The following is a 23,712-nucleotide window of genomic DNA, read 5'->3' as shown; positions in this document are numbered from 1 at the left end:
GCGGCCAGGCTAACTGTTAGTTCGTTTGGGCGAGAAATATACGAAGACTTCGTTTGTTCCAACCCTGCTTAGTCGAACTGTCAAGCATTCGAATCGTGCTGCGGAGCAATATGGATGCTGCTAAGACTGTGCCAAGGAAGCCCGGGGGGCTTGTTTCTATGCATATTGATCCTGCGAGAGGAAATATGAATGTACGGACATGGATAATGGATAGACTTTAACAGTATAGATGGACCGTGTCTACCAGCGCTGATCTCTCTGTATACTGGATCCTCAGTCCTACCGTGTTTAGAAATACTCTACCCTTCCATCCCAGCTCCCTGGAGTTCCCACGGGCAGCCATACTTCCATGAGTCTACCCGCATGTCATATTGATAGACTCCGACAGCTCGTGCAAAATTGCCAATGCTACACCTGTCCTTCACCCTCTAGGCTCTATAGTGCCATGCTCATTTCAAATGTATAGTTCCACATCGCAGAGCATCTAGCAGTGCTTATCACAACCCGGCACCGACGATCCTTCCTCGAGTGCCAATCGAATATCGCACCGGGTCACCCAGGTCCATAGTGGAGATAGAGCCACAGCGAGGCCTGTGGTTGATGCCCGTGAAAAGTCAAAGGGAGATAGAAATATAACGCTGTCGCCGTTGGGAACCGCGCCCACATCTCGCGAGCTTCCACCCTCCTCTCCCTCCGCCTCCCAACCACCATGTCCCTCAGCGTGGTCCAGGCATTATTATGCCTTATGCTGCCTCTTGTCATGGCGGTATCCTTGACTGGGCCGACCCCGACGCACACCTCCATCCACTCCACGAGGCTGCCACCGCCATGGTCCCAGACGACGCCGCCGCCGAGTATGACACTTCGTCGGCGCGAGTATACAACCAGTTCACACGGTCTAGGCGGTATTTATGGCAGCAGCACGTGCGGCTGGCCAGAGGGAAACGCTTCTGCCGGTAAGTATCTTCGCGCTCCTGACTAGTAGCGGCATGTTAACAGCACGAACAGTCCCCGACGGCTGTCCATCGGGGACATGCGTGTACCACCCCTCAGATACCAAGTACCCCGACATGGTCGCCTGCTGCACATCCGGCACCAGCTGCGGCTTCTTCACCACATGCGTCCCCGGCACCGAGCTCGTCAAAACGCCGGCCATCCTCGAGACACAGGGCGCCTTCACGTTACCCTGCGGCTTCGACGATATCCCTGAATGTGTCACTCATTACTATCCCCAAGTCAATGCCTCTAACTATCTTTGTGGCAAGACTGCTGCCGAGTATACCTTCTTCACGACCGGTCGGTTGACAACCACCAGCAGCACAGTAAATATTTTGAGCCTAAGCTTGTCCACCGTGGACATGGATTTTGTCAATAGCTTCTCGTCAACCGAGTACTTCACCGACGACAACCTTCCAACCTCTAGCACCGTCCTGGACCCGACGAACTTGCCCAGCAGCGACTCACATACCACCAACAAGGGGGCCATCGCGGGCGGTGTTGTGGGTGGTGTCGCCGGTGTCGCTCTCCTCGCGGGCGCAGGCTTCTTTCTACTGAAGCGACGAAGGAGCAAGCAAGGTCCGAGTGGCGGTGGCGATGATGCGAATAATAGCAGCGCAGCGGGTGAGCACAAGGACAAGAATATTGCGGAAGCTGGGACCAAGGGCCCGACGGAAATGGATTCAGTAGAGGCCGCGCGACTAGCTGAGATGCAGGGGTCCACGCCGGTGGGTGAGATGCAGGGCTCGGACATCAGGGAGATGCCGCGTGAGATGCAGGGCTCAGATGTGAGGGAGATGGCTCGTGAGATGCCGGACACGCAGGTCAAGAAGGACTTTGCAGTGGAGCTGCCGGCGGACTCTGAGTACTCTGATAAGAGGTGATGATTGATGCCTATTCTACTTACGATGTTTGTTCTCTCTAATACTTATTACTGCCCATACCCATGATATACTACTTCTATATAATTAATCTATGCTTAATGCCATATTGAGTGTCATCCCCCGCTAATTGTGTATTTCATACGTCAAGGACCGGCAGTCCATCTAGCTATATAGAGATCTGTTGCAGTCATCTATACCCATACTCAAGCGTCCACCCCAGACTCGCTTTCAACGTCCCGGCTGCGTTCATCTCTGCGCTGCAGGTATACAGCGAGCCCCAGCGTACAAGCAGCGCAGACAATCAACCCCACCGTCACCGAATTCCCAACCAGGAACCTGGGGGCGTAGTTCGTATTGTATGAGATCAGGGGGATCCAGGCATTGAATGCATATCTACCCAGTGCCCAGTTAGCGACGATCAGGAGGAGAGGGTGAACTCACGCTATGGAGTTTGTTGATCCTAGGATGATCTTCCTTTCGAGGCTGTCTCCTGCACAGACCTCATTCACCATTGTCTGTTTATTAGTATGTTTCTGTAAAGGCAATTGGGTAATACTTACCAAGAACACAGGCCCAGAGCCCTGCGCGAAGCTACATCACCTGTCAGACTGTATACTTCACCAAATGAATATAGGATACCTCACCCCGTAAGATAATAACTCGCCCACTTCAGCCCAAACGGCACCCCATCCCAGATCGCCAGATTCATCGCGGCGAAGAAGCACACCGTCAGCGAGAAAAACACTATCGGATAGCGCACCTGAAAGCCATCGCTCGTCCAGCCATATATCAAGCTCGTTAGGATCGTTATGGCGTTGATCACAGTCGGGTATGTATTGATCTCTGGCACAGAATACCGGTTCAGGCTCTTCAGCCAGAGGTTCATATAGCTGCCGATATTCTCGCTGCAAATGAAGAATCTGCCACGCGCTTCGTTAGTATGCATGTTGCTTTCTGTACTTATTGGGAAACCTTTGAGAGAGAGACATACGTATAATACGCCGTATAAACCCAGAAATGCCACCGAGAGAGCACCCTCTTCGCCCCCTTCCAGGTAATCGGCTCCTCAAGGCCCTTCCCAGCCTTGCGCATCCTCTCGAGGGCAAGTTCCTTCTCTTCGGGATTCAACCACGGAACTCTCGTATTGCTCGGTAGATCCGGGAGAGCAAGATATCCCCAAACGGCCATAGGAAATGTAATCACTCCATCGAAGATAAACAGCCATCGCCAGCCAGACAATCCGCCGACGCCGTTCATCCCGTTGTACAGAGCCGCTTGCTGCACTGCATTAATATCACGTATTTATTCAAGTAATATTCACGCCTCAGCTAGAGAAAACATACCAAATACCCGCTAAACATACTCCCGACGAACGCCGAGCCGAAGAATATACATGCACGCTTGGCGAGTTCGCGCTTCGTATACCACCCGCCTAGCACTGTGTGGACGGCCGGGTAGAATGTTCCCTCTGCCAGACCGACCAGGAAGCGGCAGGCGTAGAGCTGCTGTGGTGTTTTGACAGCCGCCGATGCGAAAGTTACGATTACCCAGAGGCATTCCCAGGATGGGCACCACACAGACAGCCGGACTACGGCCGAACATTAGAATGTGAAATAGAACATAGAATCAGGGGGGTTACCGCGAGTGCATATTATCTGTGAAGGAATCTGGGAGATCACGTAGCCGCTGCTTTATTAGTATGAATCTGGTCAAGGATGGGACACACACATAGTCCACATGGTGGTGAATGTTTGGTATTGATTTCCCACGACGTTGAGCTCTTCCTTCATTCCGGAGACATATGCGTTTGCTGATCTGTTAGCACTTTTCTCAATCCGCATATTCTGCCAACTAACATAGGTTGTTCTGATTCAGGTTCTTAGAAAAGTACGAGAAACTGGCCCATGTTCTTCGTCCGTTAGCACGTATCAAGCATTCGATTTCCGGTCCATACAGAATAAAGAAATCGATTTTGAAAATAAACCTCCGTTCTTCAGGTGAGTAGTCAAAGGTATCCCAGAGGACTCGCTTGAGGCGATGTCGCCATGACACTGGCTTGTCCCCTGGTGCATCTTGAACGGACAAAACTGGTGTTGACTGCGCAACGGCAGTCGATTTGTCTGGTGCTGCCATAGCTTATGTATAATACCCGTTGAAGCAAGGAATAGATGTACATATTAATTGTTGCAACTTTCGTCGATGGTTTTGTGCCTTTGCAGAATTTGCGATAACGCAACCACCACCAAAATGGCACCTTCACAACGTCTCCAACTCTGCATCCTGTTGATTATGCACCTCCAACTAGCTTAGTTCGTGGCAGATTATATTACCGATTAGATATGCCAGACGCAACAGATAGGTAACCGTAGTGGCCGTATATGATGTGATCGTCCGGTATGCTTGCCTCATAGCAGGAAGCTATGTCAACATATGCAGCCAGCTCGATTATATTCGGATCGACTCCGAACTCCGATCTGCACTCAATTTATATAACCTAACTTATCTTATCTCGATGCGTCCGTCTGAACGGGAGTGGCGTGGCTAAATAAATAATGGCGTAAACAGTCCTTGATTACGCCGGACATTATCGATACTGGTCACTACATATACCATGATCTTTTTCTCCATACTAGGACCACCGCGCAATTCGAGAACGGGCTACCCAGCATCACACGCCGGAATTATACCTTGGGGGCGAGGGTACAATGTATTGTCGCGTAGACTGTTCTATACCACGACGTTAGGTCAACAGCCTAGTTCAGCTCCACATGCCTCGTATAGGGGCTTAGATTGTCCATGGAGAGTAGAATACGGGTTATGGCGAACTCTTGGTTGCTGCCTGACACTCTCATCTTTGCGTGTCGATTTTGATCATTAATCAATATATACGGTCCGCTTGGTTGCCCGACTCGTCATGTATGCAGGCATGTGCAGGATGCTTGCCAGTCAAGATAAATACATCGCATTCCCATAAATTCTGTCAAAATAATGGATTGCTATGGAAGGCTAGAATATATAAATAATATTTTGTCAGTTGTGGTTGATCGGGATCTAGTGCAAATTACTGCAAAATATATAGCTAGAGAAAGAGCCGAGCAACTGTTACATCACAACCACCAAGAATGGAGAACTGTCCCATAACGGGGTACTAATTAGACCATATTTCCTACACTTCATGATCATAAACATGACAAAATCACCGTCTGAACATGAAGATTCAGCAGCAGCCGAGGCAGCTGGAGGCTCGCACGCTTTTCCCGTTACGGAAGGCCTTGCGATGAGGGTGGGTCATATAATGAAGTAATCTAATATTATTGGCTGCCCATAGATCTGGTTCTTCATATGAAGACGCCCTGGATCTGATATCGCTAAACGTGGGTGCCCCGCGGCCAAAGCTGGTATATAGAACCCCAATTCCCCCAGTTCGCCAGATCCTGCCAGCACTCACCAGGGAGCCCATTCTCAAGCCACCAAAATGAGCCAGCCCAACCCCCGCGACTCCATGAAGTCCACCTGGCGCCGCCAGGACAGGAGCCAGTGGACCATCTTCCACAAAATCCTCGATTTCGTCGACGTCCACCACGTCGACCTCGACAAAGAGGTCCCAGTGCACCAGAAGGACGAGAAAATCCCATACATGTCCGACTGGTACCTGCACCGCTGGATCGTCTTCTACACGGGCATCACGCTCGCCCTGCACGAACTGTTCATCCGGTATACCGGGTGGAATTTCGGCCCTGTGATTGCGTACTTCTTCTACTACTACGCCTCGCGTATCTCAACCACCCGTGAGATCCGTGCCCTCCGCGCCCTGGGCCACAAGTACGGATTCCTAGACGGTGACCAGCACGAGCGTGACGGTGTCCCCGATGCTGGTGTCCAGAAGACCCTGACCTCCGTTATCCTCGCCGGTTCCGTCCGTCCGCTATTCATGATCTACCTCTCATACAACACCACACGCAGCCCCTCGGACATGAACCTTTTCCTGCTGCCCTTCCAAACAGGCATGTACGGCATCGTCCTCGACTTCTGGTTCTACTGGTACCACCGCCTCATGCACGAAATGGACGGGCTGTGGAAATACCACCGCCGGCACCACCTCACCAAGCACCCCAACCCGCTCCTCACGATCTACGCGGACCACGAGCAGGAATTCTTCGATATCGCGGGCATCCCGCTGATGACGTACTTTAGCATGAAAGCTCTGGGCTTCCCGATGGGGTTTTACGAGTGGTTCTTCTGCTCGCAGTATGTCATGTTTGCTGAGATTGCAGGCCACAGTGGGCTGCGGATCCACGCGGCTGTGCCGAACCCGTTGACGTTTCTGTTGCGGGTTTTTGATGCCGAGCTGGTTATTGAGGATCATGATTTGCATCATCGGAGGGGGTGGAAGAGTAGTTATAACTATGGCAAGCAGACGAGGCTGTGGGATAGGGTGTTTGGGACTAGTGGGAAGAGGATTGAGTCCGTCCAGGATAATGTCGACTATGGGGCGAAGGTGTCGATGCCTTTGTTCTAACTTTACTTATCTGATATTATTTACTTTTAATTGCACGGCTGTTAAAAAGACAGACAGTGTAGCTGCCAAACGATATGAACGACATGAAGAATCGAGTGCTCTAGGGAAATACCAATCGCGCCCTCTATTGCAGATAATTTAGTTCACTCCCTGGTAATGATTTCACCTGTGGACTTGTAACATCCCCCGACTTGTAAGCAAGACGTTTACATCGGATACAATAAGAGTTTAACAGTGGGTCTAGGCCGAGGATGCAAATTCAGATTCAGCCATATCTACTACGCACGCAATATACAGTGAATATCAAATCATTTCTTCTCCAACTTCACCCTCCAAGCCGCAGGAGTCACACTGCTCACGCGCCCATTCTCCTGCACATCAAAGACAAACTCCGACAGATACTGCAGCGCATAGCTAGCCTGCCCCAAGAACGCAAAGTCATCGGCGAGATAGAAGCTGGTGATCAGATTGGACGGATCGCGCGGCTCGACGGGTTCCACCACCGCGCTGGCCGGCCGGAACGCGATCTTACCCTTGTCCCCGGCAGGCGAGATCACAGGTCGGAGGCTGTAGGGTTGCTGGTACGGTTGCGCCCTGATGAGATTCTTGATCTGTGGGGTGAGATCTGTGCCATTGCTAACCCAGGACGTGATTTGAAGACCCGGTAGGGTTCCCGGTCCGACGGCTTTGAATGTGATGGAGCTGTTGAGGCCCGGTGTAGTTGAGGTGTATGTGCCTGCGTATTTCCGCTCGAGCTCGGCGCCAGCTTGCTTTGTCAATGCGGGCAGGACGGCGTCGACGATCTGCTGGATCAGGAAGAGGGTGTTTTCGGCTCGAGTGGCTGCAGAGCTCGCGGTGATGACGCTGAATCCGGCGTCGAAGTCTGGGAGGATGGCGGTTAGGGCACCGTATGTGCCGGAGTCGCCCAGCTTGGTGTAGATATCGGTAACGAGTCCCGTCTCTGGATGCTCGTAGCGGTAGATCTCCCAGGGTGCGCCGATAGAGATGTGCAGGCTGGAGGTGTGAGTAACAGGCTTCATCCAGCGCCGGGTCTCAGTGGGCGAGAGCAGGGTCGAGTCGAGGATGCCGGTGCCGAACTTGGCGAGGTCGTTGAGGGTCGAGAATAGACCACCAGACGACTTGGATATACCGTTGGAGATTCCGAAGCCGGCTTCAAAGGGACCAGCAGTGATGACAGACCGGTGGAACTCTGACCTTGGGGGAACGACAGAGTACGTCGACTTGAGGTCGAGCGGGTCGAAGACGCTGTCCTGGTAGACCTGGTCGAGCGACTTGCCGGTAAGATTGGCAATGGCCATTCCAAGCAGAGTCAGGCCGTTGTTCGAGTACGCTGGGGCGGACCAGGGCAGGAAGATAGGGGGGCTGCCCGCGACGCCTTCAGCGTAGTCGTCGGGTGCACAGACTCCATAATAGCCTTCGACAGTTGCACAGGGAGACCGGGTATAACGATCGTCTTTACCAATAGGCGGAAGACCATAGTCGGGCAACGAGGTGTTGAAGACCTGGCTATTAACGAACAAATCGCCCCCGATCCAGGGCACACCATACTGGGCGACGCCGCCCATGTGGGAGGCAAGGGCCTTGGGGGTGATGGCATCCCATTGCGTGTCGTACACCGGGTCGAGGGTGTTGGAATGCTCGCGGAGATACTGTGCAAATTCAGGGAAGATTTCCGATAGAGGCAGCTCCCAGTCTTGACCGTCCAGCTCGACGAGGGCTGCAAGCACGGTAAACAGCTTCGATACGCTGGCAATGCGGTAGATGCTGTCGCCGTCCACCTTGTGCGTGCCATTCTTTGAGCTCAGGATTTCCGGAGACGCATAATGGTATTGCAGGGTCTGGGCACCTGCATCGTGAGTGGAAAAGAGACCGATTGAAAAAGTCGTGTCCCGCAGCTTGGATAGAGTGTTGTTCGACCGGTGCAGGGCGTTGTCCAGACTGGCGGAGAGGTTCCTCCAGCTCGCTGCGACGTGGCTGTTGTGACTGGAGAGATCTCTTGGAGCTGGATAGATCGGGCCCAGGAAGCCCGAGAGAGCACCGGGAAGAGACAATGATGTTAACAAGAGGGAACTTTGGAGCTTCATGGTGCAGGTTCTGTAATGCTTGACCGTACAGCTGCATCCTGGGCAAAGAGCCCTTCTTATGCAGCTGCGATGAGGCAGTGACGCCCAAGGTCACCACCTGAACCAAGTAATAACTGTATTCCAGCATAGTTCTGCGGTCAGCCCTGCGCCACGCCAACTGTCGCAGCAATTCGCCGGATCTGTATAGAGTCGCTGCTGATCGCTGTGGACTGACCTCATGGCCCCATCCGACATTCTGGATACGAGATGCTGATTGGCGGCGCACGATGTTTCTACAAAGGGTTAGTTTATCAATGCACTATTCTATTCGATAAGACCCTGGTACTCTCGTAACAAAGCTGCCGAAGCTATCTTGATTGGAAAACTGTTCCAACAATATCTCGATTACACTCTCAGCCCATTGTGTATTCTGAATATAAGACACCGATTGAAGGCGCAGGATCCTCCCCGAAAGAGCTAGTCCATAGTAATAGACTATTCTCCTGTTCAGGAGAAAACCCTTCCAGTGAGAGGGCTGCCAGAACAATAAGTTTGTTATGCTGTTCATTGGCCTCATTTGTTTGACCTTGACTCATGTTTTTATTATAGCAAATGGCGTGCTTAGACAACGCATCATCTGCCTTTATTTATGATTTTAAATAAAAAAAATCAGAATTAAACAGCCTTATTATATTCCAATCACTAACCCAGTAGGTCCAAATCGATATCAGAGTCTCTCCTCCTAATAACCATTTCACCCCTAGGATCTGCCAGAAGGACGACCTCTCTGCTTAGCGGTGGTGGATTCTCCCACCCATTCGCCATCTTGATATCATACTTTAACAAAATATGACACAGCGCAACTTTCATCTCATTGGCAGCAAAGAACCTCCCCGGGCAGGCATGCTTTCCTAGGCCGAACCCCAAATGCTCTGGCGTTGGTGTTATGAGCTGCGCTAACGCTTCATGCCCAGGAGTATTTCGAAGCCGGAAGAACCGGTAAGGGTCGAATTTACCAGGGTCTGGGTAGATGGTCTCATCCCACATGCGCTCAGACGAGACATAGAGCAGGGTATTCCTGGGGATTGTCGTGCCATCAGCGAGCTTGATAGCTTTCTCCGCCAGACGCTGCATGGAGACTAAGCGACGGTCAGTATATAGAGAATGAACGAGTAAGGTATGAACCTACTGATCTGACTTGGTTTGAGTCTCTGACTCTCTTTCATCACACTGTCCATTAGCTTCAATTTATGCAGCGCACTTTTCGTCCAGCCCTCTGTATTTAGTACGTTGGTAGCCTCCTCTCGCAGCTCCTCAATCAACCCGTCATATTCACAGATATCATACAGTACCTGCACCAGCATATCAGACGTGGTATGAATGGCCGCTACAGAGAATGTCAGCTGCGCAATCGCAGCATCATACGGTCGTCCCTTAGCGCACTGTTCCATCCACTCCATGGCGTCGCTATACCTCTCTGGTGTGTCTCCCCTGTCAACAGCGGCCTGTTTCTCTTTTTTCCGCTGCTCGAGTACAGGGAAGATGATATCCCTGGCTTCTTGGATCTGAGCCCTGATCTTGCGGCAAGAAGGGACGAACGGAGCAACGATAGGTCGTAAAAGCGCCGGCCATAAGCGCAGTGCGTCTGCGGCCTCGAAGCAGTCAACCGTGTAATCCACTGTGATCCGGAGCCAGTCTGGATTTCGACAGAGCTTGTCACCGAGGAAGACCCGGGATGAAATCTGGGCTATTATACTCAGGATTGTTGGCTTTAATGTGATGGTGTGCCATTCTACAACGGTCAGTTATGGTCCTATTAATAATGCCTCAAGTCAGACCTACCAGGTGAATCTGTCCAGTTGGTCTGCAGGGCAGCAGCCATCTCCTGGGACAGAGGCTTCGTGACGCTCCCTTATCTGCTGTCAGTGCCAATCATGACTAGGAATCTCACGGGTTGAAAACATACCAAGGCTCTGGGTCATCTTTGTCCTGATCGCATCCTGCAGAATATCGTCCGCTCTGGTGGCCTGCTTGAAGACCTCGAAACCAGGGATCTCGGCGTGGAATCTGTCCACGGCAGCTTTGACAAAGTTTAGGTCGTCATGGCTGCGGATTTCATTGGCGTATTTCGGACTCAGCACGAGTTTATATCCATTGTCAGTTAGTATCCTAAACACAGGCCACTGTGAGGCAGTTGTTAATCTCTTAAACTTTGGATCACGGACCTTGAATTGGTAGAGATGGTAGCATACCTGAGCGAGACCTCGCTGAATCAAACCACGAGCATTAGACAAAAATCTTCTTTGTGCGTGAGCTGCACGAAACTCAAAGCGGCGTTTTCCATTAACTAGAGGGTATAGCTGGGAGTTGCGCAACCAATATACACATCCTAGGAGTGCCGCTGCAACGGACAACAAAAGTCCCAGACTGGAATTGGACATTGTATCTATGACATCGATCATGTTGGCTCTCAGCTGTCTTTACAACGCAGAATTGCAATACAGACTCTTTATTTATGTTTTTGTCGCGGCGTAGTTGACGAGCTGACAGCTGTATACGGATACGCATACGCCCCAGGGTTTTACTGTGTTCAGGCATAGCCAGCCCTATTGCGTCAGCTTACCTCCAGACCTATGGGAGTCTCTTCACTAAGCCGATAAAGTTGAGAATCAGACCCAGTTAGACCAATCACATAAAACCTTACGTGGGCTGGCACTGGCAAGTATGAGTGGCATTGGTTGTGTAGTAAAGCAACGGATTACTGCGAACAGTCGGTCCAGAGTGGATAGCACTATTGAATATTAAAGTATAGCTACAAGGACATGATTCATCGAGGTCAGAAAGCCGGTTGATGAAAAGCCACCTACCGATCCAAGGCTTGAGCCTGGCACTACGCACTATTAGCAAAACACCGTAAGAACTACAAGAGTAACATACCATCTGCCAATAAGCCCCCCGATTCCTCAACAACTCATGATGCGTCCCTCTTTCCACAATCCTCGATCCCTGGCCAGGCGCGCCCTCGCCAAAGACGAAAATGACATCCGCTTTCTGAATGGTAGCCAGCCGGTGCGCAATCGCAAGGATAGTCAGCTCGCCTTTCCCAGCTAACCGCTCTATAGCCTGCTGAATCAACTTCTCAGACTGCGAGTCTAGGCTCGACGTTGCTTCGTCGAGTATAAGGAGTCGCGGGCTCCGCAGCAGCGCTCGAGCAATACAAAGCCTCTGCTTCTGGCCTCCGCTGAGTGACGTCTGCGCGTTTGCCCCTAGCTGCGTGGAGTATCCATCCGGGAGGGAGTTTATGAACTCGTGGATTTCAGCGTCCTTGGCTGCCTGGATCATGCGGTCGTCTACACCTGTAGAAGTATCACCCTCTATGCCGAGGAGCAGGTTCTCGCGTATAGTTCCGCTGAATAGCTTGGATTCTTGCGCGACAAGAGATAAACTTTTACGGTAGGAAGATAGATCCATGGCATCAATCGGCGTCTGTCCGAATAAGATTTTTCCCTGGGTAGGTTCATAGAACCGCTCGAGCAACGACGCAACGGTCGATTTGCCGCAGCCCGAGGGCCCGACGAGAGCTGCGAACTGGCCGCTCTGGACGGTGAGATTCAGGTCCGAAAATACCGGGGTATCGCGAGAGGCGTAGCTGAACGAGACCTCTTTGAACTGGATATCTGCAGATGCCGGGATTTGAATGTCCTTCTTAGAAGTAGTGGTGCTTTCATTGAGTGTGCGCATCTGCAGAATGCGGTTGGCCGATGCCATTGCCTGTGCGATATTGGGAGCGAAACTGAAGAACTGGCCAGCTGTTTGTCCTCCTTGGATGATGGCGATGTAGACGACGAAGAAGGCTACTAGGTCATACTCCTTTGTTACGAGGAGCTGGCCACCATACCTATAAACAGGAATTAACACAGGCCGGTTGTTTAAATCGAAGAGTCTTACCAGAACGTAAGAGCCATGGCACAAAAGTCCACAGTACTGGAGAGAGAAATGACCAGAGCAGCAAACCATGCCTTACGGAGAGCCCTCTGTCGCTGTTCAGCCAGCAAGTCGGAATACTTTTTTAGGATATGACTCTCCATCGTGAGGGCGCTGACAGTCCGAAAGGCGCGTATAGCCTCCGCCGCAAACTTGGAGCTCTCTGCATATACTTTCGCATTCAATTCCTCAAACTCCAGCTCATATCGAATACGGATGTATGCAGCTCCAAAGATAAACGGCAGTGCTGCGAAAAATGTTACTGCCGCCAGCTTCCAGCCAAAGGCGAATGAGACGGCGACGCAGCCAACCACGGTGAAAATGGATATCAGGGGGAAGATTCCGTTTGTCCCAAATAACTCTTGAAGCTGTCGCACATCGCTGGAGAGACGTCCTCCAAGGCTTCCAGATGCGTTGGCGTCCTGGTCGAAAAACGGAATCGGTTGGTGTAGCAGACTCTGGAAATAATCTTTGCGATATACTGCCGCAACAAACTATGCACGTTAGGGTATGAACCTGTAGTGGACCAGAGACCTACGGATGAAAAGGTAGTTGAGCTAAAGCCCAGGGTAAAATAAACAGCCATCACACACAGCGCCAGGATGAAGAACATCAGCGCCCAAAAGTTGGCAGCATCGGCCAGTTGCTTCCCAGTGAATTGGAAGGCTTCAACAAGCTTCGCGAAGAGGTAACTTTGAATGGCGTATCCAGCTGCTAAGTGTCAATCGGGCTTCTTGCAAGGGAATGGGATTCATACCTCCTCCAGCACCGGCAGCCACCAGGACGATGCTGTAAAGCCACGAGTATTTGCGCTGCTCGTACATCAAGACGCCGAATGTTCGAAATGACCTGACCTTTTTGGCCTTCGTCTCCGTCGCCTGTTCACTAGTGCTTACCGGTTCTTTGCCTTCTAGAGCCATGGAATCATATACTTGGGAACTCATTTCCTCACCCATAATGGGAGCATTCACCTCACCCAGTGGCTCAAGCTGCTGGGCATGGACCAAGTCAAAGTAGACTCCATTCATAGACAGAAGCTGGTCGTGGGTTCCCTCTTCGCACTTCCCTCCATCCTTAATCACAACAATGTGGTCTGCATTCCGGACGGTCGACAGTCGATGCGCGATGGTGATTGTTGTCCGGTCCTTGGAAACATGATCCAAGGCTGCCTGGACGATCTTCTCCCCACGAACATCAATCGCGCTGGTTGCTTCGTCTAGAACCAGAATTGTAGGCTGGCTGACAATGGCTCGTGCAATGGCTAGACGCTGGCGCTGGCCACCACTCAACGTGATGCCTCCTTCGCCGACAATAGTCTCGTAGCCCTACAAGAGTCAGTATAGAAGCAGGTAAACTGCAGAGGTCATACCAATGGCAGTCGCTGCACAAATTCATCAGCAAAGGCCTCCTTGCATGCCTCAACGACAAGCTTCCTCTTGACCTGCTCCGACTCCCCATCCCATTCAGACCCAATGAGACCAAAGCAGACATTATTGTAGACTGTATCATGGAACAGGAACGGCTCCTGCTGAACGAGCCCGATCTGCGTTCTCCACCATTTTAAATCCAGCTCGTTGATATTGTGGCCGTTAACCTCAATACTCCCCGTCGCTGTCGGTCCTGCATCGCCTTTCTCCTTCTCATCCGATGCACTGTGTATCTTCAGGTCATACCACCTCTCAAGCAGTGCAACAATCGTACTCTTCCCAGATCCCGAAGGCCCAACCAAGGCCGTAACCTTTCCCCGTTGGAAACAGACACTGAAGGACTTCAACACCGATACCTCCGGCCGCGTTGGATACGCAAACGTCACATCGCTGAAGACGATATCAGACTGACTAGCCACCCTCATCCCATCAACCGGTTTCCGTTCAGAATCAATAATAGAGAAAAAGGACCCCGACGCACTGACAGCCTTGGTGATTACCATGACCGGCGAGAGAATGCCCCCCATGACAGTGGTGACTATCAAGACGGAAAAGAAAACACTGCCCTGGCTCAGTCATTCATCGTATGTAAGTAGATATAGGGAGGTAGGGAGGGTACCCACGTAATAACGACACCAACGTCAGGAATCTTTCCCTCGCGGTAAAGCTTCAGTCCGAACCAGAAGGCTAGCGCAAAGCTCGTATACATAGAGAAGAACACCAGTCCCAGATGCACGCCCATAACAGGGGCCAGCTTCGTGCCTCTCTTCCTCGCCTCCTCAGCCCACTCCCCGTACCTCCGCGCAAGAGACGTCTGCGCACCAAGCGAAAACACAGTCCGGATAGAACTGAACACATCTGCGGCGATAGCAGCGTGCTTTTCATCAGCAAGCTCAATAGCGCGGTTGCCCTTGATCAAGATCGGTGCTGCGACAGACATGCATAGCCCCATGAAGAGGATCGCAGAGCTGACGACGAGTGTCAGGGCCCAGGAGTATTTGAAGGCGATGGCGTAGGCGGCGATGATGATGGCGATGGATTGGAAGAGGGTGGCGAGGCGGTCGGACATACTCTCCTGGAGGGTGTTGGAGAGACCGGTGATGGTGTTTGTGACGCTGCCTACGGAGATTTCGTCGAGTCTGCTCACGGGTTGGGCGAATAGGGCTTGCATGTATTCGAGTCGGATTGTGGATGAGGCTTTGAGACTGATTATTCTGAAGGAGATCTGGCCTTGTTAGGAGGTGTTGAAGGGTATAGATGAGGTGCGTACCGTGAAGACATAGGTCAGTACGAACTTTCCAATGAACAGGTATACAATAAAAAGCCTGAAATATTAGTTGGAATGGTGTCTCGAGCATATGGTCCGAACATACGAATTCTTGTTGACTGCAGCCTTAAACTCCGACTCTGTGACGCCGGATCCAGCAACAAAGTACTCGCTAAAGTCTTTTGTGATATCCCCAAAGATAATATTCATCAAAGGAAGAGCCTGTCGATTATCAGCACCCGAATTATTGGTAGGACAGTTAACATGACATACAACTCCAGAACCCATGGCGCATCCAAGGCCAACGACCATGGCCAGCCAGCCATAATTCCCAGTACCGTACGAGAGAATCCTCTAAGTAGCGTTAGTCCAGCAAGCTTCATGTGCAGTTAAGGCGTACCATATAGCTGGGGAAGAAGGGAAGCTTGATGTCTTCAGCCTTAGCAGGCCCACCTTCGCCTGCAGCATTCTTCACACTGCCTGGCTCTGCCTCCCTCTGTCCCTCCACGACTGATTTTGACGGTTCAGGCGCAGTCATAGTTAGCTAGTATGGTTGTGGCAAGAAAACAGCCACAGTGTCCTGAGCCACGACCAAACCTTTTAATATTCATGTCATTCAGCCAACAACGTGTCCCCTTTTGCCCAGGGCTTCGACCTTCGACAGCCTTCCATTCCAGATGCACGCTCCCTCGTAACATTCGCTCAGCCATTGGTGAACCAGGAAGATCGTGGGCATGGCGTCTTGGCCGCTGACGTTTGACTCATCATTGAGCGATCCTGCAAGCCCGAGCTCAGACGCGTTTCGGAGATGAATACGAGGAGAAATGAGGAAAGGGCTGGAGCCTGGAATCAGCCTGATTCAGCCTTACGACGACTTCCGAAGAATTTGTGGAGCCCCGAGACTTAAACGAGGCATCGCTTGCTGCCTTGTTTCAGGGGTCTCCGGCTCTAGTGTCTGTGCTCTTCGCGGGTGAAACTGTCGGCAAGCTTGGGCAAATTAGGCCCACTGGTTTGAGCTTATTGGATATGTCTTAATGCTCGCTTGCGGAGACATGGTTGATATACCATTTTGACAAGAATGCTCGTTTTCAGAGATCCTCCCTCCTCGGTGGCGGTAATTTGTAGATATCGCACACGAGACAACGCTGACCGTGATATTAGTAGTGCGTAAGTATCTAGTAAATACGTTTGAGCCAAAAATACTTCCGACTCATATCCATCCCATAAGTATAATAATCTAGGCCTAAGACATAACTTTCAACTCTGCCTCCTGCACAGTCGGCCTCATCCTCCTCTGCTCAACAAACACCTTCTTCCACCTCCCACATACCAGGTCCTTACAATTCTGCTTAACTCCCGCCCAGTTCTCCCTTACGATCTCCCCCGTGGGCCGGGAGAACACCTCCTCGATCTCCTCGAGCGTCTTGTCCTTCGTCTCAGGCATGAAGAAGATCTGGTAGATTTCGCCGACGACTGCAATGCCACCGTAAAACCCGAGAGCTAGGCCGGTCTTCCCCATTGCTTGCTGCATTGCTGTGAAATTGTATGTTACGATAAAGGACATGAGGAAGAGGAGGGCGTCGGAAGTTGTCATGCCGTAGCTGCGGAGGTAGGTTGGGTAGACTTCTGAGGGGACCACTATTCTCTGTTAGTATCTCTAATAGCAGATTGGGGCAGTTTAGCTGGCGTACCCCATGTTAAGCAAGCATAGGATCCAAAGAAACCCTGATATAGAATGAGCCCGGTGAGGTAGAGACCCTCGACAGTCATAAGGTCAGTCTCAACATCGAAGCGGTAGCTGATTCCAATTAAGACCAAACCAATGAAGAAGCCAGGAAGGGTGGTAATAGCCCAGAATCGCCGACCGAATGATTCCATAAGGAAAATGGCCGGAATCGTCCCGAGTAGGAGCGATCCACCACCAACAAGCGACATATAGTTCGCGTTTTCATCGTTAAACCCGATTTGAGACATGAGCACACTCATGAAATACATAATTGCATTGATTCCGGTTAGCTGACCTAGCATGATCATAATATTCGCATAAATAAGCGAGCGACGAGCGCGCGGGACGCTATATAGGGTGGTTAGTGGTGACGGGAGCGGGCTGCATAGAAGAATGGAAACGCACGTCAAAAAGTCCAACCATGGGAATCGCTTGTTCTCAGCGCCCTCATTGACCTCGTTTTCCTCTTGGCGAACGGAACCAGTCAGGACGAAGAACTCGTCTCTTGCGTCCGGGGTGTCGATGCCGCGGATCCGCTTCCAGACTTTGTATGCATCCAGGGTTCGGCCTTTGTGCACAAGCCAACGAGGGCTCTCGGGGAGGAACAGCATGCTAGTAATGGCATTAGAACAGTGAACTCATTCGTAGTATCTATATCAGGTCCTCACCCTGCGAACATGATGGTGGAAAAAAGAAGAGACGACCCCAGGATGTACCGCCAGTTTCCAGGGACATGCAGGAAGATGGCAGCGACGGCATATCCAAGGACCTCCCCCAGCGCAATATTGAACTGATACAGAGAAACCAGATTACCGCGAATGCGACGCTCGACCGTCTCTGCGACATAGACCGGGACTGTGCCACCCTCGAGACCGACCCCGAGACCAAGAATGACTCGCGATGCAATTATCATGCCTGGCTTGTTAATACCTACCACTCAAACGAATAGGACACGAACTAATATAAACAACGTACCGTAATTAATCGACCCAGCTTCGAGTGCAGCACCAATAGTGTACAAAACCAGGGATATGATAATCGCCCACTTCCGCCCAAAATACTCATTGCAGGGCGACAGAATCAACGCACCACCAACAGCGCCCAGTGGCATTCCCGCATTCACCAGACTATTCTGTCTGTCGTCCAGGTCCAGATCCTTGGGAAGATACCAATTTGCACCGGAGATGAGACTCTGGTCAAGACCGGACAGCAGACCACCCATACTGGCGAATGCGACAAGCAGCCAGGTGAAATGCTGCGGATTGCTGAACTGGATGTGGAAGAAGCCGGTCTCTAGCCCTCCTGCGTCCTGCAGCTTGCTCTCCATTTCTTGGATAAAGGCATCGGCTTCTGGAGCGCGATCGCGCACGACCTCCAGGGCCTCGAGCTGTTTCTTCTCTGCCTCTGCCATCGTTTCTGGATTGCAGGCCTACGGAGTATCCGCGGGGATGTGGGTGATGCGAAAATCTGGAGAAAACGTGCGTCCGGGGAGGAGGGGAAACGGGATAAAAAGGAAGATCAGAGGCGGGGCCAAAAAGGAAAGAGAAACAGCTGCATTGACTGGATTTCATGGGCTGCTGGGAATCTCCCTGGGTGCCATGATGCCCGTGTATCGGCCCACGTCGAAGCCGAGCATGGCCAACTCCAGCCCCAGCAGACAGACGCTGAATGGACAGAGAAGGGGGATTCCGGAATTTGTAGCCGTGGTCTACCGGCATTCTTAACTGAATTGGCAAAGGCTTGCTCTGCTAGCGCGGAGATCATAACCGTCTTGAAACGCAGCGCACGAGCAATGTCGATCTGTGTAACGTGGATGCCGAGATCAGACCAGAACCAGCCAGAATGAGACCAGAAACTGTCCCGACAGGGCTCTGGAATGCCGCTGTCACCTACCCCTCTGTACATTGTCCGTAGAGGTGCGTAATTGGTGGCCCCAGAGCGGGACTGGATGTCTGGCAATGCGGGGATAGTCCTAATATGTTGGTGATTGACATTCCAGAATCCACCTTGCAACACGAAGCACGAAGTTCTGGAAGGGAACTGTGGAAGTGAACGGCCACTCCCATGCATTCCTTTAGACGTCAAATGGCCCGGCATGGCTTCTGTGTTGCCGTAATGATATGACAACACTTGGTATGATGTTGAAAGCAGGCGGAGAAATTCGGGAGAAATCCGGGAGAATCAGATCATTCTGCAGCCAAGTCGGCCGTGGCGAATTTTTATCGGCTTCGTAAACAAATCAGTTGCATTGAACATATATAGTGGAATAAGTCTCTACCTACGTTCATAGCATTGGGACGGCTGCTCCAAGGTTCATGTAGCTGGTACCGCTACATAAATGCATTGTAGAGAGTCTATTATAAAGTAAACCGGCAATACAAAGCTCTATCAAGAAATAACTACGTACTCACACGCAGCCTCTTCCCGGCCTTCACATCAGTTGGTTTCCTCTAGTGGCAGACCTTCCATTTCCGGTACACAGCGATAGGCAGACACAAACGAACAGCACGCAATCCACCCGAAAATAAAGCCGACTTTGGAGTGCAGATTAGCGTCAGGCGCATTGGTGTGATACGGTCTTGTAAATGAGAAGATGAAACTAACAGTTGTGTATGTCAGTCAGCTTCTTCGTGCTCTTCTCCTGGGTTTAGGTAACAAGCTTGTTCAAAGTATTCACAAACGATGCAGATCATGGATTATGAATGCTGTATCAGGGGATCTAACTCTAGGTGATGAACGGTTGCCCACCATCATATTACTGCAGGGAATACTGGCTTATTCTTATGGAGTTGAGCTTCAAGGTCATTGTCCATAGTATTAACGATATATTGAAGACCACTGCCACCGCGACTGCTCGTCTGCGATGTTAGTGTTTGCAATTATGAACTAGGACCATCCGTTTCATCAGGCGTCGTTGTTGGGGGACGTATTATCCTGATAAACCACTTCGTGGGATATCGGGGAATCCAGCACTGGCACCACAGTCAGAGATTGGCGTTTGCAACAGGACGCAGCAAGATCTAAATTGCTATGAGGTTGTTATGTTATGAGTCTCCACTCTGCTCATCTTGCAGCTCCATAATCCGCACCCACTGATCAGTTCGTTCTAACACGTGCACAGTCCCTGCGGGAGGATTGGACCCAGGATTAAAATGGGGACCAAGAAGACCAACAGGCTAGGAGAATCCCCTGGCTAGAGTGAGCCGCCAAGATAAAGTTGAGTGTTTGTTCCTGAAACGGGGCGAATCAGACCCTATAAGGCGTTCTGCTTGTGGCTGCGGACGGCGGCCAAGACGATCCGTCGATGTACTTCTTGGCTCACTGCTCTGCGCCCTGCGGACTGGAGTGAAGAAGAACTATTTATTTCGATGGATGTTTCCTGTCTTCGCATCCCAATCCACCATCGACAGCAATGAAGACGCACATCTCTTTATTAGCGGCCTTGGTCATCGCAGCTCCATCTCTTGGTACTTATGCCCTATCCATATCTTCTTGACAGTTTCTGACCTCTTAGGCGCTGAGACCAAAGAATGCAACACCGCGGACGGCGACAATCCCCTCAGTGTGAGCAGTCCTGACCAGCTGGATGCGTTCAAAGATTGCACAATCCTCAACGGACACATCGTGGTCGAATCTGGCTACACAGGAGACTTTGTCCTCAACGGCGTAACCGAAGTCCACGGAAACATTTCCACGGTGGAAGATGGCGCTGAAGGGCTGGGCCTGTTCGAGCTGCGGGACCTCGTAGAAATCGAGAGCATTCACCTCCGAGGGATATCTGGCGATGTGCACCTACCGAATCTTGAACGCGCAGGCGATATCGAACTCATCCAGACGAGAGACAAGGGAGAGATCGACCTAGGGTCTCTGGAGGAGGCAGAGAACGTGTTGGTTTTGGGTAGCTGGACGAGGTACTTATGCATGCATCCATCCATCCATCCACGTGTACAACATCTCTGACATTACTACAGTACAAACTTCGAGTCGCTGAAAACCGTCGCGAAGCGAATTCAATTCTGCGGCTCGACGGACTGCGCTATCTATGGCGATAGCACGTTCCCGTACATTGCTGTGGACCTGCCGTCGCTCGAAGAGACGAACTATTTCGAGGTGGCCGGGACAGTAAACAGGTTCGGTTGTTTAGGCACAAATTATGTTTGATACTGACGAGTGCAGAGTCTCAATCCCCAATCTGGAAGTGGTCGGATACGCAGATTATCAGGAAGAAGGCTACCAGGGACTTCGTATCAACATCCAAGAAGGGGGTGAGACGCTCGACTTTGATGCTCCAAAAATGCACACCCTGGCCGGAACATTGGAGCTATACGGCGCGGTTACTCGGTTTGTTTCGCACCGCCCTCTCTCGACAAGCAGTCCAATTCTGACTATTTCACAGACTAAGCATGGGTGCGCTGGGGGAGACAAACGTCGGGGCCACAATTAACCCCAGAGCCCCTTTGGATATCTATTCCACCATTCAAACCGCGAGACATTTCTACCTCTGGGGCGAGATTCACACGTTAGTGAAGCATATCCCGGTCGATTTTCGAAGAATATACTAACAGCTGGAATGTCTTAGTGTCTATTTCCCCAGAATGAGAGACTTGGGAATGATCAGCAATGACTACACAACGAAAATCCCCTGCAACGATACGCTGTACCAACTATGGGGGGATAACCCATATGATAATCCCTGCTTGAACTATGATTTCCCGCAAGATCCCGCCACCGTGCTGAACGGTACGAATAGTACGACTCCCAGTTCAACCCCGAGTCCTAGCAGTTCGGGCATCGCAGGCGGCCTCAACGGTGATGCAAATGCAAATTCCGACAGCAGTTCCCAGGAATCTGAAAGCAGCGCCGAAGAGGGGGATGCTGGGAATGGTGCCGGCCGAGTCGGGGCGGTTAGCGCTGGCCTTCTCATGGCCGGTAGTGTTTGGTTCCTTATGATCACAGTGCTTTGAGATACTGTCATTGATAGATGTTGTCATCATAAGTGCAGGACTGTTGAATATTTATATGTATATTCAATGATCCGGGTTACAGTGAGCCTTAGCACGGGGTCAACGATATATATCCAATGCATACTTAGATTAATAGACGAGGTATAAATCATTTCATCTCCGCGCACACGCATAGGTGATTTTTCGTCGAAGCAGCTGTCGCGTCCTGGGCATCGTGAAAAGATAATGGGAAGTAGCTGGTCAGATGGAGTTGGACTTCCCATCCCTTTCAGTATAATTTTCGCTAAAGCCGGCCATTGCAGGGTGGAACGTTGACATAGTTGGAAAGAGAGGCGACTGAGCAAGGTTCGGGCCAGAATCGAGAGACGAGATGATGACCATGGATATATATATAGTGTTTACCTTTAGTAACTGTAACAATATTATTACACATTCGGGCCTGTTGATGCTGGGTATTTGACTTACGGTGGCTCGGCATATGGCAATTCCACGAGGGCACCTCTTGCACAACACTTTAATGATCAGATTAGACTTTGTGTATATACCTTTGAAATCTCTAATTTAATAAGCTCACTCCTGTGGCATTATCTCCAGCCTTTATTTGAATACGCTTTGATACTCTCGGAGTGGCGTGTTCACTTATTAAAATTAAATTACTTGGCCGGAAGATTAATGCCTATAAAAGTTAGCTTTGTCCACGCACAGCCTCATGTTTGACCTTCGAGACACGAGGGTGCCTGTCCTTGTCTTCACCTTCGAGATCAAGTCCAATATGGCAGCAAAACGGAAGCAGTCAGCTTCCACCGGGCCAACTCCCCCAGTCAAGCAACCCAGGACGCAACACACATACAGCCAGGACCAGTCCCTTTTGTTCCGCCTGCCACGAGAAATCCGAGATATGATATACACCGAAATCCTTGCTGCCCCCGCAACCGTCCACATCGCCTGGGTGGGAGCCCGGGCACGCAAATTCCGCAGCTTCCTCTGCAAACTCCCTGTAGAACGCCAGCTGGACTATGATCGAACGCACCCTCTGCCTTGCACCTGTAGCAATACCCACGCCGGGTGCACTCCCCGTGCTAGTAATAAGACCGCGAATGTGAGAGCCATGCCGACACCCGCTGAGCGGAAGGAATCAAGGATAATGGCCATATTGCTGAGTTGCAGGAGAGCGTAGGTCTTTTCTTCTACCTCTTATGCATATTTATATTCATATCCCCAGGTATTCCGAAACAATCGAGATGCTGTACACCGAGAATAGCTTCTATTTCTCGAACCCCCGTACGGCGCTCGAACTGCCAAGATACATGCCCCAATCGCGCTTGAGTTTATTTCGGCATTTGGCCGTTGAGTCGCCAGCATGGGGCGACTACTCAGAACCGCGCATTATCCACCGCTGGAAGAAAGTTGTCGATGCGCTGGGGCTGTTCAACGGGCTGGAGACTCTGTGGATTATCCTGTATCCGGATTCTGGGTCGAAACGTGAAATTGAAGAGCTCATGAACCCGATCGAGGGGGCTGCACTTGCAGTTCAGCCACGGATATCGCAAGCCTGGCTTACTACAATGACCCCGGTTCTACCGGAGCAGGGGAACCGTTGCCCGCGGCATTGTAATGCGAATCCTGCATGAAGCCATCCAGTTTGCACCACAGTGTGGGCGTTCACTGCGTCGGATAGCTGTACATGTCCAGAGATAGTAAACGTCATTCCAGACCATCTCTTTGGTCAATCCATTCAGGTTCAACGGTGCGCAAGGGTACAATATCAAACTTATGCCGCGCCCATTCACCTCTAACAAAACACTCCCCTCCTCGAACAGGGGTCGATGGATCGGACGACCACGAGATTCGTAGACGAACT

General features: G+C 51.2%; 9 protein-coding genes across 9 annotated transcripts; 4 read left to right on the top strand and 5 right to left on the bottom strand.

The window, feature by feature from the left end:
- Window positions 1-709: 709 nt before the first annotated feature.
- Window positions 710-1,888, top strand: ASPSYDRAFT_130969 (uncharacterized protein; the record flags this gene model as incomplete). Its single annotated transcript, XM_040840569.1, has 2 exons — window positions 710-956; window positions 1,009-1,888. The coding sequence occupies 2 exons, from the start codon at window positions 710-712 to the stop codon at window positions 1,878-1,880; spliced, it is 1,119 nt and encodes a 372-aa protein (XP_040705207.1). The 3' UTR covers window positions 1,881-1,888.
- A 195-nt stretch (window positions 1,889-2,083) lies between these two features.
- Window positions 2,084-4,013, bottom strand: ASPSYDRAFT_1173083 (uncharacterized protein; the record flags this gene model as incomplete). The annotated part of the gene is made up of 10 exons (XM_040840267.1): window positions 2,084-2,273; window positions 2,322-2,395; window positions 2,441-2,471; window positions 2,525-2,800; window positions 2,872-3,158; window positions 3,224-3,468; window positions 3,520-3,566; window positions 3,609-3,690; window positions 3,737-3,789; window positions 3,835-4,013. 10 exons carry the CDS (start codon window positions 4,011-4,013, stop codon window positions 2,084-2,086), a joined length of 1,464 nt encoding a protein of 487 aa, XP_040705206.1.
- Window positions 4,014-5,355: 1,342 nt separating this feature from the next.
- ASPSYDRAFT_148100 (sterol desaturase family protein) lies at window positions 5,356-6,399 on the top strand (the record flags this gene model as incomplete). The annotated part of the gene is made up of 1 exon (XM_040841781.1): window positions 5,356-6,399. One exon carries the CDS (start codon window positions 5,356-5,358, stop codon window positions 6,397-6,399), a length of 1,044 nt encoding a protein of 347 aa, XP_040705205.1.
- ASPSYDRAFT_43339 (serine hydrolase domain-containing protein) lies at window positions 6,354-8,557 on the bottom strand. The gene has a single exon (XM_040846625.1). The coding sequence runs from the start codon at window positions 8,502-8,504 to the stop codon at window positions 6,708-6,710; it is 1,797 nt and encodes a 598-aa protein (XP_040705204.1). The 5' UTR covers window positions 8,505-8,557; the 3' UTR covers window positions 6,354-6,707.
- Window positions 8,558-9,185: 628 nt separating this feature from the next.
- On the bottom strand, window positions 9,186-10,924 carry ASPSYDRAFT_147596 (cytochrome P450; the record flags this gene model as incomplete). The annotated part of the gene is made up of 5 exons (XM_040841732.1): window positions 9,186-9,595; window positions 9,673-10,275; window positions 10,326-10,390; window positions 10,446-10,666; window positions 10,736-10,924. The coding sequence occupies 5 exons, from the start codon at window positions 10,922-10,924 to the stop codon at window positions 9,186-9,188; spliced, it is 1,488 nt and encodes a 495-aa protein (XP_040705203.1).
- Window positions 10,886-16,051, bottom strand: ASPSYDRAFT_43337 (ABC transporter ATP-binding protein). Its single transcript, XM_040846624.1, has 10 exons — window positions 15,562-16,051; window positions 15,435-15,515; window positions 15,268-15,383; window positions 15,165-15,219; window positions 14,518-15,119; window positions 13,837-14,455; window positions 13,225-13,792; window positions 13,006-13,178; window positions 12,432-12,961; window positions 10,886-12,381 (listed from the first exon to the last, which is right to left on the bottom strand). Exons 1-10 carry the CDS (start codon window positions 15,697-15,699, stop codon window positions 11,184-11,186), a joined length of 4,080 nt encoding a protein of 1,359 aa, XP_040705202.1. The 5' UTR covers window positions 15,700-16,051; the 3' UTR covers window positions 10,886-11,183.
- A 191-nt stretch (window positions 16,052-16,242) lies between these two features.
- Window positions 16,243-18,701, bottom strand: ASPSYDRAFT_43335 (putative MFS sugar transporter). Its single transcript, XM_040846623.1, has 5 exons — window positions 17,863-18,701; window positions 17,556-17,802; window positions 17,293-17,499; window positions 16,853-17,235; window positions 16,243-16,799 (listed from the first exon to the last, which is right to left on the bottom strand). Exons 1-5 carry the CDS (start codon window positions 18,296-18,298, stop codon window positions 16,405-16,407), a joined length of 1,668 nt encoding a protein of 555 aa, XP_040705201.1. The 5' UTR covers window positions 18,299-18,701; the 3' UTR covers window positions 16,243-16,404.
- A 1,598-nt stretch (window positions 18,702-20,299) lies between these two features.
- Window positions 20,300-21,992, top strand: ASPSYDRAFT_67213 (uncharacterized protein; the record flags this gene model as incomplete). Its single annotated transcript, XM_040850385.1, has 6 exons — window positions 20,300-20,354; window positions 20,402-20,798; window positions 20,859-21,017; window positions 21,064-21,228; window positions 21,284-21,406; window positions 21,467-21,992. The coding sequence occupies 6 exons, from the start codon at window positions 20,300-20,302 to the stop codon at window positions 21,849-21,851; spliced, it is 1,284 nt and encodes a 427-aa protein (XP_040705200.1). The 3' UTR covers window positions 21,852-21,992.
- Window positions 21,993-22,623: 631 nt separating this feature from the next.
- On the top strand, window positions 22,624-23,566 carry ASPSYDRAFT_67212 (uncharacterized protein; the record flags this gene model as incomplete). Its single annotated transcript, XM_040850384.1, has 2 exons — window positions 22,624-23,024; window positions 23,074-23,566. The coding sequence occupies 2 exons, from the start codon at window positions 22,624-22,626 to the stop codon at window positions 23,480-23,482; spliced, it is 810 nt and encodes a 269-aa protein (XP_040705199.1). The 3' UTR covers window positions 23,483-23,566.
- Window positions 23,567-23,712: the final 146 nt, after the last annotated feature.

The sequence above is a fragment of the Aspergillus sydowii genome (assembly GCF_001890705.1).
Source record: "Aspergillus sydowii CBS 593.65 unplaced genomic scaffold ASPSYscaffold_3, whole genome shotgun sequence".
NCBI lineage: Eukaryota > Fungi > Ascomycota > Eurotiomycetes > Eurotiales > Aspergillaceae > Aspergillus > Aspergillus sydowii.
The sequence above is the reverse complement of the archived record's forward strand: the minus strand, read 5'-3'. Positions and strand labels throughout refer to the sequence as shown.